The sequence below is a fragment of the Monodelphis domestica genome, chromosome 7 (assembly GCF_027887165.1).
Source record: "Monodelphis domestica isolate mMonDom1 chromosome 7, mMonDom1.pri, whole genome shotgun sequence".
NCBI classification, from domain to species: domain Eukaryota; kingdom Metazoa; phylum Chordata; class Mammalia; order Didelphimorphia; family Didelphidae; genus Monodelphis; species Monodelphis domestica.
Window position 1 is genome coordinate 197,135,245 of NC_077233.1, and position 13,495 is coordinate 197,148,739.

At 40.6% G+C, this 13,495-nt stretch overlaps 1 protein-coding gene across 1 annotated transcript in view; it reads left to right on the forward strand.

Moving 5' to 3' along the window:
* Positions 1–2,785: 2,785 nt before the first annotated feature.
* MAMDC2 (MAM domain containing 2) overlaps positions 2,786–13,495 on the forward strand; it is a 239,786-nt gene continuing 229,076 nt past the window's right edge. Inside the window, exons 1-2 of the mRNA XM_001365384.4 lie at positions 2,786–3,336; positions 3,737–3,850. Of these exons, the coding sequence (XP_001365421.1) occupies positions 3,303–3,336; positions 3,737–3,850 (148 nt within the window). The 5' untranslated portion in view covers positions 2,786–3,302. The remainder of the gene's footprint in view (positions 3,337–3,736; positions 3,851–13,495) is intronic.

Sequence of the window (13,495 nt, forward strand, 5' to 3'; positions counted from 1 at the left end):
TGTAATCAAAATCATTGATTTCATCTTCTATAACTACCTCTATCCCTAGTTCAACTAAGAATTAATTTCTTACTTATAGAGAAGAGTAAATTATCTGCTTCCCTTCTAGTGATATGAATTTTAATATTTAGCTCATGCATGTATTTTGCTTTATTATGGAATCTGATACAAAATCTTCATCTAAGCCTTATTTCTGCCAGATTGCTTCCAAGTTTCTAATACTTCTTACCAAATAGAGTTATTTTCTAAGTAATGGGAAACTTTCCAGAGTTTTCATTTTTCTTTATTTGCTCTATTCTATCAATCAACTTTTCTACTTTTAGATGAATACAAAGTGATTTTGACTTCTGCTGCTGTATAATATAGTTTGAAGTCTAGAAATCACATTCCTCCTCCATTCCTACTCCTTTAAAAAAATTACTTCCCCTGGTATTCAAGATCTTCTCTTTCTCCAAATAGTTTTTGTTACTATTTTATAAAGTTTTGTAATGTATCCATTTGGTAGATTAATATAACATTAAAACAGAATATTAACTTTGAAAGAAGTATCATTTTTGTTGTGTTGAAACAAGCCAGTCAGGAGTGGTGGATATTCTTACAACTTAAATTTTTTAAAATTTCTTTTAATTGAATCTTTACAAGGACTTTACAGGTAAAATGTGTGTTTTGGTAGATTGACTTCTGATTATTTTATCCATTTTATAGTCATATTCAATGGGTTTCTCTTTTTTATTATTTCTTGGATTTTGTTATTATTTAGAAAATTTGTTGATTTTTATGGGTTTGTTTTATAGCCTACAATTTTGCTGAAGTTATTAATAAGTTTCCTTTTGTATTTTTGCTAATTCCCTAGGATTTTCTAAGTAAACCTTCATCTCATCAGCAAATTACGATTATTTTGTTTCTTCTTAGTTTCTTTCTCTTGTATAGTGTGGTTATTACTATTATTTCTAGAACTATATCACATAAGTGGAGAAAGATATCTGCTTCAGTCTTGTCCTTATTGGGAAAGCTTTTCATATTTCCCCATTGCATATGATGCTTGTATTTGGTTATAGGTCAATACTTTTCATCATATTTAAAAATACCCCTTGCTCAGGAGTTTTTAATTTGGGGTCCATAGACCACCTCCCCAAGGAGTCCATGAATATTTCAAGGTTGTCCAAGGACTTGGATAAGAAAATATTGTGTCTTTATTTAAGTAAAATTGGTTTCCTTTGTGATCCCATGTATTTTTATATATTTTAAAACATTATTTTGAGAAAGGTTCTCCAGTTTCACCAGTCTTTTAAAAGTAGCCCATAGGCTTCATCAGACTGCCCAAGCAGTCCATGATGAAAAAATAAAAAATAAAAAGGTTAAGAACCCCTAAGCCCTATGGCACATGTGCTGGAGTGTTCCAGAGGGAACTGCTCCCTTCCCCCTCTCCATGTGAGTCTAAGGACTCTCATTACCTGCCCCTCTACCCAGAAGTTCTATGGGAGTACTAGATTCCTCCCCTGTCTGGGATAATGCAGGAGGGCTCACATGTTGTGTGAGGGTTGCAGTTTGAGCACCTGGTCTCTAAAAGGTTCACCATTGCTGCCCTAAGCTACACTTTTACTTTGCAGTCATTTTAGCATGAATGAACATTATACTTTGTAAAAGATTTTCCCTGTATCTATTGAAATTATCATGTGATTATGAATGTGTTGTTTTTAATATGCTTTATTATGTTGTTTCCCTATCTTGCACCCTGAAATAAATCTATTTGATCATAATAAATAAATTTATTTATTTAAAAAAATAAATAAAATTTAAAATAAAATTTTATAGTCTTTTTTAAGTTATCCATAAAATCTTAATGGAATTGGAGGAAGGCTTTTGGCACTTTGACTAGACCTCCTGTGTTAAATTTATGGAAGAACATGGACAGAAACCCTGTAGGACAGGCAGCTGTGAACAGAAAGGGATATTTGCATCAAGGGAGAGAGTAGCCACATTGATGAGATCATGAACCCATAGAAGTAACAAAGTTAGAATGTTAGGACTACCTAATACAGAGGAGTGTGAACACTGGCCTTCATAAACCTTAAGACACTACATTGAATTATTATTACTTTTTTACTTTAAATAGTAACTCTTGCTTCCTTTTTCAGAAGACTTCTATATCAAATATTTCTGTTGAGGCCAAGGTTTAGATGACATATGTAGTGTTGGCACCTCATTCCTCATCCATGGCCCTGAAGTGTTTTTTGTTTGTTTTTTATTGGTGGGGGGTTATAATTTAGGATGATGTTAAATCTTGCCAAACTATTCAATGAGAACATTTTGGACATTTATAAAGGAAAAACCTTGCATACCACCTACATTGAACCAAGAGCAAATATAAAAAAAGGATTCATCTGACCACAAAATAGCTTAGTAAACAGTACTATCTCCTTTGCTGAGTTACAGGTTTCTGGCTCTGTGGGGGGTTGAGGGATGCTGAACCCAAGGTGTGGCACCAATCCCTCTGGAGACAAAATATATCATGGCATGTTGGTAAAGTCATATAAGGACTTCTAAGTAAAGCTTATCAGTCCGTCTAGGAAACATCCAAGAGTCTCTCCTGAAGATATTCCACCCTGTTCTATTCTGGGGAGAAGAGGTTAAAAATAAGGGACAAAACTAGATGATTCGGTATGCCAGATGTGGGCAAGCTGACCCAAAGGTCCTCGGAAATAATCTGGTTCTCACAGAAGGATTGGATGGGCGGGGAGTTGTCATACCCAGCCCTGCTCAAGTCAGTGTTGAGCCTCCTTGTAGTCTTGCCTCCTGGATCATCCTTTCAAAGTCAAATACCAGAGCCAAGGCCCTTCACCCTGACCTGCCCCTTCTCTCCCATTTTCTCCTTAGCGAGCCGCGGGTTGGGCCAGAAAGCCTACAGCTGTCTCCTCCCTTCCCAGCCCCCAGCTCCGCCGAGGACCAGCTGTGCTGCAGGGCGAACTCCACTCTGGACTGGAGCTCTGGAGCTGCTCTCGCAGCCATCGCCGCTCATGACCCGCCTTCCTTTACCACTAGCTTCACGCTGAGCCTACCCCACCGAGCTCCGATCCAAAGTTGGGCTCCTCTAGAAATTCCCTCTGACGCCGCTCCAGGCGACGGTTTCTACCTCACCCCACAAGCTGCACCGCCCGGCTTCCCTCCTACTCCCCGCTGTCCCACCACCCCTGATTCTCAGTCCTCCCCCTCTCCTTTCTACTCAAATCCATCCCGTTGCAGTGGGCTGTCAGCTTGCAGTCTGAGAGAGGCATCTTTCCTACTCTCCCTGAAGGGCGACTATGCTCCTGTGGGGTGTCCTCCTGGCCGTGCAAGGTAAGGGTCAGGACTAGGAGTAAGCGTACTTGAAATTTTGCCCCACTCCAGGCTGCTCCTGATGCAGCCCACCCGATGTTTTGCCTGGGAGCGTGCACTCTTGGGAATCCACGCTCTCCCTGGAGCGAGACAGGCTCTGCAGGGCTGGCAATGCGTAGAACCTGAGCGTTCAATGCTCTGTCCTCCTTCTTTGCATCTGGCTCTCCTTTCCCATCTTGGCTAATATCGGGGGTGGGGTGGGGAGTAAACAAGGGGGAAGGGTACTCTCAAGGCACCAATGCACACCTCTTCCCCCCATGCTTTCCCTCCACCTTCCCGGGCTTGCATGTAGTCACCTCGGTTTAAAGTTTGAGTGAGTGTTCTCAGAGTGCATGTACTGAAACTTTCTTTGTACCGGCAGCGCTGCAATTTGCCAGAGCTGTGGAGCTCCCTGCTGGCTCCTGTGCCTTTGAAGACAGCACTTGTGGCTTTGACTCAATATTTACATTTTTGCCATGGATTTTAAATGAAGAAGGTAAGGAGAATCTTACCTTTCTGGCTTTGACTTTTCCAGATGGGCTTTGAAATCATATGTTAGATATGTTAGTTTCTTCTTCATCAAGGAGGAGAAATCCAAATTATCTGATGTCTTAAACAGGGCAAGAAAAATAGAAATCAGACAGTAAAAAAAGAAGAAGAAGAAGAAGAAGAAGAAGAAGAAGAAGAAGAAGAAGAAGAAATCTACAGTTTACTTTTCCTCTCCATTAAAAAAAATAGTTTTAAAAGCTGCACACTACTTCAACTCAGGTTGCATTTATACTGTAAAATATGCTGGCCTAGGAGTTGGAAGATCTGAGTTTGAATCTCAACTAACCTTCTTACTTCTGAACTTAAGCAACTTACTAAAATCCAAATCTGAATTTCTTCTCTTTAATGATGCTGTTAGATTAGATGCTTCTTAAAGATCCATGTCAGCATAAAGTCCCATCATTTGTTGATAGAGTGAGATAATTGGAAGAATATAGATGACCTCTCTCATCCCATCCCTAACCAAATATTTTACACAGTCTTCTTGGAATTCATTTTCCACAGTGGAAAGGGAACTAGATTTGGAATCAGAGACTCCAGGTTCAAATTCCACATTTGACACAATACTATTCCTATAATCTTTGGCAAATCCAGAGTGCATGGTCCTCAGACTGGTCCTCAAAATCCTTACCTTTAAAATAAGGGGATCAAACCAAATGCCTCCAATGGTCCTCCCAATGCTAAATCTGTGATTCTATGTGTGATAAGTCTAAGATCCAGTGACAAATTGATTTGTTGCTCCTTCATAAATGTCAAAAAAGGGTTATCTCACCCTTTCTTGATTGTGAAATATGGAACTGCTTCATTTTATTTCTCCCATTTTCTTCTTTCTTTCCTCCTTTCTTTTCTTCTCCTAGTCCACCCATTCAGTCTAGGATTACAAAATAGGACTACTTCCTTGTTCCCAGATCCAAAACTTATGAGGATGTACCTGCAGTGGAGAGTGTTGAATCCACTGAACTTCAGTTTAGCAATCCATCCAAACCACTATTGCCAAGTTGACAACAGAGTAACCTACCTGATTAGCTGAGAAACTAAGATATCTTTCTGTTCCTACATTTCCTGTTTTTATGGTTATCAAAGGGTGGGTACTGGAAATGAATAGTTCAGGGTTGATTTATTAACCTTTGACTAGTTGTTTGATTCTGAGGTCACTTTAACTACTTTGCATCTTGTATACCCCTGTCAATCAATGATTGGTAAAACACTGAGAAAATGAGTGTCGAGATTACCTTTCATGGCAACAGCGCTGAATTTGGAATCAGAAATGGAATCATACCTAGGACAGGATCAACAGGACTTTGTCAGAGGGCAGTGCCATGAGGCAAGGGACATATTTCCTATTCATAGTGATCTTGTGGTAACTGCTGTCCTTCTACCTCATCTCTCAATCCTCTAAAACCTAGTGCACAATTGGTCCACAGGACTCTCTAGGGATCATAGAATCATAGTTGTAGAGTCCTCCCAGAAGGGACCTCAGAAGCCATCTAACAAGAGCATATATAATATAATCACTGAGGTTTATATAGTACTTCAAGATTTTTAAAAATGCTTTATATGTATGATTTCATTTGATTTTCATAACTGTGCTATTATTATATGTACTTTATGAATTAGGAAACTAAAACTCAAAGAATTTAAGTGATTTGCCTAAGGTCACACAGGCTGGATTTGAACCCAGGTTTTCTGACTCTGAAGCCAACACTCCTGTTACACCATACTGATATGAGTTTTCCCCTGTTAGTGTGACTACCTCCAAAATAGAACTATTCTCACAACCCACCCCAAACTCACACCAAATGTTTTAGCTAGATAAATCTCTAATTAAGAGCCCTGAATTCCTAACTATGCTTTTCAGCTTCAATTTCTTCTCGTGTAAAATGGGGTATTGAATTAGGCCGTCTAAGATCCCTTGTAGTTCTAGAGTTGATGCTATAGTATTATAATTTTAAATTTGCTTTCAGGATAATAATTGTGTTCTCCCCACACCTCAGTTTTACCAAGGAAGGAAAAAAAAATCCTTTAAACACATTTTCCCCTTAAATATCATCTCCATGAAAATGTACCTTCTTTTCTTGGCAGAGATGGGGGACTATGGATGTGAAACATTGCATATACTGCCAGACTTGACTGATGAGCTGGTTAGTCTCACCAAGTTGCTTTTTTCCTCTTTCTTTTTTATTCTTTCTTACAATGGATAGGCAAGGGGAGAGGAATCCATTTGGAACTGGAGGTGATGTCATAACAAAAGAGATCAATACAAATGAAAGATAATTAAATGAAAAATAAATGTCATGCCCTAGTTGAGGAGAGAAAGGGATCACTCAGCACTTTGGTAGGGATGGTGATTTAGCTCCACAGTTAACCTCTCATTCAATTTACAACCCACAAGCCTTAAGGGATCACCACAAGTTTCAATAAACTATGACTTTTGGAAACCCTGCTTCCTTTCCAAGGCTGACAGGAAGGCTTCTGCTGAGCTGGCATGGGGCAGTAAGAGTGGCAGTTGCACAGTAGGGAAGGATACCTTCAGAGGAAGCACCAAGATGCATATATAGACATTTAATATGGTTTAATACTATAATGGGCAGACTGTTCTTTTCGCCTGCTTTCGAATGACAAACAGCCACTGCTTTCTGCCTAGGGTGGGAGGTAGGGGGAGGAGAGGTTGGCTTGGCTGGGGGGAAGTTACTCATTTTACTTGCTGTCTGCCAGCTCTAAGCTACGGAAGTTATGCCATTACAAATCTAGTTTTCAAAAAGGTTTAAAACTTGGATGGAGATGTTTACTTGAGTAAGGGAGTTGGGTAGGTGTGTGCTTGCTGCTCCGGGGGACAATTAAGGCTCTTTCACTCTTTCCACCCTAAATTCTATTTCTAGGTAACTTGGTCACAAATAAAAGTATCCTGGGCTAAAATTCAGCACACGTACTTGTAAGCTTCTCTGCTGTTTTGTGACCAAAAAGAATCCTCTTGAAATTGCTTTCACCTGCTTCAATTTGTGGGGTATTAAGATGGTTTACTTGAGGTACCTTCGCCCTTTGGTAGCTGGAGTAGAGGGTGTGTGACATGCCATTCTACAGGTGTCACAGAGGATGTCACCACAAAAGCACAGCTGAAAGTGATTTAAGTGCGATTTTTATGGTGGGGGGAGAGGGGAAGACAGGATCCCATCCAAAAATACCACCTTCCAGCCTGAAATCGCATTCATTCCTTTGGGCAAGAGTTTTCTGTCTCCAGAAATCCTCTGTTGAAACATCACTCCCCTTGGGAGGGCCATTAAGCATTAATGCCATGCATCAGATTAATTTCTAATAGGAACAGGCCAGCCTGCATAGGTAAATTTTAACTGGAGAAAGGCACACTGGTGAGGTATTATAGCCAGGCTGGGGCAGGATCAAGGTGTGGGAAACAAAGAACACCTGAGAAGTGAGGAGGAAGCACCACCCATGGGAAAAAGAATGCGTATATTAAGAAGCAGAAGGACACTCAAAAGTAATCTCGCCTGTTTCACAGTTTTGCTTAGGGCCAGCTCTGTGGCATTTTTTGTAGCTTGTGCCCTTTGAGAATGTTTTACATTGCATTTACTATCCTCAAGGTGGAGGTGGGTGAAATGTATTTAGTTCCAGTTTGACTTTGTTTCCAAGAAGAGAGACAAAGACAGAAAAAGAGATTTGAATTCATCTCTAGGGGAGCTACAGACCCAGAGAGGCAGAGACAGAAGCAGATAGAGATTTGAATTCATTTCTAAGGGATGAGAGACAGGCAAAGACAGAAAGGTTAGAGGAGACAGTACCATTTGGTTAACCTTAGAAATCTTCGTTTCCTTATTAGTAAGAACTCATATTTATTTAATGCTTGCAAAGAACTTTCTTCCTACCAACCTTGCCAAGTAAACAATACAAGAGTTTTCCAGGTCTGTAGAGGTGAAAGGACTTGTTCCAAGTGACTCAGCAATAGATTGCAATAGATTGTGAGATCTGAACCTTAAACCAGGATCATGGATAATATATCTAAAGCTGGAAGTCACCTGAGAAGTCATCTAGTCCATCTTCCCTGTTTTTACAAAGAAATTCAGGCTCAGGAAGGTTAAGTGAGTTGCTCAAGGTCATCCAAATATTGACAAAGGTAGAATTTGAACCCAGATCCTCTGATTCTAAAGCCAGTGATCTTTTTCACTGTACCATTCTGCTGACTCTGGAATCCAGTACCCTTTCTCCTAAAGCTACAACCACTCTTATTCGTGCATTGATTCAAAAGATTCTACTGAGATTTGGAAAATCTTAAGGACAGTGGTACTTCATGCTTTTTTTTAGACACCAACTTTTCTTCACCAGCTACTTTCCAGGATTTAAGTTTTCTTGAGGCAGTAGAGCAGGCCTAATGTGTGAAGCTCACAATTCAAAGTACTTAGCAGATGCTCAGAATTGCTTTTGGCCATATTGTAATTGACCATCTGTGATATAAGATATCTCCCATTGTCTCTCTATAAGGAAGGGCTCTATGGACTCCAGAAAAGGAGTGAGGTAAAATGGGCTTAGAGTTTCACAGTTAGGATTTGGACCTTTGAATTATATTGAGGGGGAGGGAGAAATTGAAAAAATGGCAGGTAAAGGGAAGCAAGGAAAGTCCAAATCTTCATTATGATGAAAGGATTTTCAGTGCGTAAAGGAGTCAGGTTTTGAGAAATTGCTTAATACAAGAAATAGCTTGCTTGCTAGAGAAGGGATTGTGGCAAAGCTTCTTACGAAAGAATGGCTTGTCCGACCCAAAGAGGATAATAGTGACTCAGGGCCTTTAAGTACAGCCTGGGAATGCAGGCTACTGAATATAGGGTAACAAAGAAGAAAAAAATAGAATATGCCAAGAGCGCATTTAAGTTCACAAATGGGGTTGTAGGACATCTTTTAGCTTTCTTCTCCTACCTTGTATTTTGTCTCTTGGATGTTGATGTCTTGGCCATCAGACTTTCATTTCTGCAGTTGGTAACATACCAATTATTATTTACAATGATGAATCCTGACTGCTGTTTTCTTTAGCTAGAAACTTGGCTCACTGAAATATATATAGATCACAAGGGGCCATATTCTGGGGGCTGATTGTATTCCCTCCAGCTCAGGGCCCTTTCCTTGTTTCTGAAATGCCCAATTCCCTAGGCTCACCCAGAAATGTCTCCTGGAAATTACTTAGAAATGAGTGCCATTCCAATAGCTGGCGACCGTTATGACCTGCTTTCACTCTTGGCATTGGTTGAAGCTGCCATTCATTTCACTCTTAAGAGCATCTCAGGCAGGAGCTCAACTGTCACTGTTTAAAAGTTGGTGTTTAACTGAAATCTACAGCTCCCCTCGTGTGTGTATTTCAGAGAGGCAGTTGTCCTGAGGAATGCGGCCAAGTTCTTCCTGCATACCACATAGTGTTTTGTTCCAGTGCCACTGCTATTATTAATGCTTTGCCATGGCATTATTCCAGTAACCCCCATCCCTGACCTCAGTATAGAAGATCTAGCCTAGAGCCACCTGGGATTCTTGCCCAGGGCTTTATTGCTGCAGAAACCTCATTCATGAACCGATCTTACCTATTATATAGAACTATTCCACAGATTCTGAATATGGAATTTAAAAAAATCTTAAAGTGTATTTAGGTTGTCAGTAACACAAATAACACTTTTCAGGGCTATGAAAGACTAACCTATATTGTAAAGCAGATTTGGGGGGCACAAACTGAAGGAAGGGTTGTAGAAATGTTCACCAGGATTGTGTATGGCATGAGTACATCCTGCTACTGAAGCACCCACCAGAAATTTAAATGAGAGAATTCTTAACAGACTGTGTGGACAAGTCACCCTAACTCCCAAAGCCTCAGTTTCCTTGCCTGTAAAACCATAGGATCATAGATTTGGAGCTAGAAAAGACCTTAGAAGGTTCTCTAGTCCAACTCTTTCACTTTGCAGATAAGGAAACTGAGGCCCATTAAGGTTAAATGACTTGCCCATGCTCCTACCTATGGTAAGTAGTAAAGCTCATATTTGAAGCCAGTTCCCCTGACTCAAAATTTTCTATTCTTTCTACTTGTGAGCTAATGGATTAGCCTATCTGGGTTATATTGAGTGTTCAAGGAAGACTATTAAGGGAGAGTCTACACCAAATATGCAAAGACTTCTCCTAGTGGAAGGAGTGGATGAGAACAATGTTTCCAAAGGCCATGAAGGTAGTGGAAGCAGGCACTGTGGAGCACTTTGAGTCTGGTTAACCGTTGAAGAGGCCAAAGTCATCCACTATATCCTGAGCTGTCACCAATTATCTTGACTTTTCTTTTGCCATTGGATTTTGATGACTCTGGAGGAGAGAGTAAGACTGACAATTTTAGGCAACTGTGTTTCATCCAATTTGTGCTCAAGTCAAAAGACATCACCAGTGATTTCATTCTGGTCCTCTTCTAGTACTAAAAACAACAACCAAACAACCAACCAACCAACTCAGGGATGAGCCTAGGGAATTAGACACTGCAGAAACCAAGAGAGGGTCCTGAGCTGTACAGAATGATAAGATGACCACCAGCTTCCAGAATGTAGCCCCTTGTATTACCTGCTTCACAATGTTGTGAAAAAGAAACATTTTAAAGAGGCAGCTATTGATAGAAAGCCAGTCCTAGAGTCAGGAGGACCTGGGTTCAAATCTACCTTCATACTTCTTAGGGTAAGGAAGAGAGAAGTCAGTCTGATTGACAGATCAGCCTGAGTGAGCAGAGGGGGAAGAGAAGAGAATGCTGTCAGTTCTGAGAGCTGCCTGGAACTTTGAAGCCAACTTACAGGAGTTACTTCCAGCCTGGGAAGTAAGGAGGGAAGGTGGTTTTTCTGGTAGTGGAGCCTCCTTCTGATACCCCAAAATATCTCCACTGAGACTCTTGAACAATAGATATACCTCTTCTCAAGAAGGATTTAGTTTGGACTCTTTTGGGCCAGAACCAACCAGATCCTTCTCTTGGGATCTCTTTCTCTCCCCTACTTTGTTCCTTGAACTGTGTTCCTTGAATTGCACCTTAGGATTTAGTTAACTTTAAGAATAAGATTAAGAAGCAGTTGGCAAAAGGACACAAAAGGGCACAAAAAAGCCTCTGGCCTCCAGACTTTGAAAGCCAATCTGCAAGGGGGGCAACCTTTAGAGCTCCCCTTCACCCACATTCCTTTTCCCCCCTCATACCTTTGCCATCACCTGCCCCTCAATAAACCTCAATAAACCATTTGGAAATATTTAGACTTTGTGTTTGGGTTTATCTAAGGGATCAAGCAAGGGGATTAGGTTCTCACAAGGAGGGGGTTGATTCCAACCCCTGTGACTCCATATCTCTGACCAAGGAAGTTATCACCCTTTCCTTGGCAGTTGATTATATCTAAACCCTTGGGGGGGGGTTGGCAGTTGCTGCCCCCTTGGGAGGTGGAAATTACAAGGGGTCATCTTGTCTCATGGAGACAGTTCTGACTTCAGGGGCTGTAACTCCTCTGAGGGAGACACAGTGCCACCTCATTGAATCAAATCCCTCTCCAGTCCCCTGTCATCCATTTCTCAAACAATATCCCTTTGGAGTCACATCCTTTCCAAGGAGATAGTACCATGTTTATCTCTCCCCATAAGTAATAGAGGAGGAAACCAATCCCTCACTCTCCTTCTCCTCTCTCCCTCCTTCCTTTAATCTCCTCCTTTACACTATATGATCACTGGTAAGTCACTTTACCTTATTTGTCTTTTAAAAAAGATAGAGGGGGCAGCTGGGTTGCTCAGTGGATTGAGAGCCAGCCCTAGAGATGGGAGGTCCTAGGTTCAAATCTGACCTCAGACACTTCCCAGCTGTGTGACCCTGGGCAAGTCACTTGACCCCCATTGCCTAGCCCTTATCACTCTTCTGCCTTGGAGCCAATACACAGTATTGACTCCAAGACGGAAGGTAAGGGTTTTAAAAAAAAAGATAGAAAAAGAAACCTTTTATGAGCCTTAAAGTAATATATAAATGTGCATGTACAGCTACATGAATTATTATGTCTACATGAGATATGACTATGTAATCGTAACTAGAGTGATACAATGACACTTTGCCAGTCAGTGATGATGAACCTTTTAGAGGCTGAGTGCCCAAACTGCAACCCTCACGCCACATGTCACTACCCCATACAGGGGAGGGAGGAAGTTTTCCTATTGGGCTACTGGACAAAAAGGCAGGTGATGTGAGATATGCCCTCAGGTGTGGTGGAGAGGAGGAGGGGAGCAGTCATAGGTTTGCCAACATGGCCCTAGGCCATCAATGGTGAAGGGAAGAAGAGGAGGTTTGTCTCTTTTGCAGCTATCATCATACTTTGGAATCCCACTCCCTCTTTTGGAATCAGGTTGCCATCCAAAGATCATTTTACCAGGATGATATTCTCCTGATCCCCCATCCCACTTCTCTAGGTACCATGCTTCCACCACATTCTTCCAGCACTAGGAAACTGTCAGCAATTCTGTGAGGATTTAAGGCATCCCTTCTGGAGCTATGCAGTTATACATCACTGTAAGAATGAAACTAATGTGTACACATGACTTGTGAAATTCTAATATTTTAATTACATCTAATATTTTTATACATCTTTGATTACATAGTCCCTTCCTTGTTTGGATTTTTCTTTCCCTGTCTTCTAATAGTCAGGAATTGTCTAGCTGTCCAAAATCTCATTCCAATTCTGTATATATACATTCATACATACACACACACACACACATATTTGTTCATCTTCCACCCAAATTTCCCCTTTAATCAGATTCAACACCACCATGACCCACTTATAGGCTGAGGCTAATTCTAATCTCCAAGACCAGTTCTTTGGCCCAGGGCAGGAAACATTTAAAGCAAATATTCTTAATCTGGTGTCCGTGGATTGAAAAAAAAAGTTTATACTTGTATTTCAACATATTTGGTTTCCTTAATAATCTTACTCATTTTATGCATTTAAAAATAGCATTCTCAGGAGTCCATAGACTTTATCAGACTACCAAAAGGATCCATGAGATAAAAAAGACTCAAAATCTCTTCATTTAAAAAAATTATTGCCTCAGAATGTCATTGGTTTAATATCTTGCTATTGTTGCCTTATGCTTATTAACTAGACTCTTTGAGTATTCACCTTTTGTCCCGAAGCTTTGGCCTGGTCCTCTGTTTCCCCAGTTGTTTAACCAGGGTTTCTGACCCCTGGTACCTGACTTCCTTATACCATAGAATCTTGCCTTCTTCCACAGAGAGTACTTATTCATTGTCATCCTTTCTTCTTTGCAACCTGTATCTTCTACCCAGCTAATTGGAAGGTAGGCCAAGACTTGAATTTGGATTTCTAGTCTCTCAGTTCAGGATTTTCCCCACTATACTAGTTAGTTAAGGATGCTTAATTAAAAACATGTTTCAGGGGTGACCTCTTTTTTTTTTAATTTCACACTAGCCCTCTATATAAACTCTGCATATTTCAACCAAACTGGCCTACATACAGTTCCCTACAATATTCCTTGTGGTTTGGGTTTTTGAGGTTTTTTTGCTTATTTTAGGTCTATCCTATTCACTTATCTTGCCATG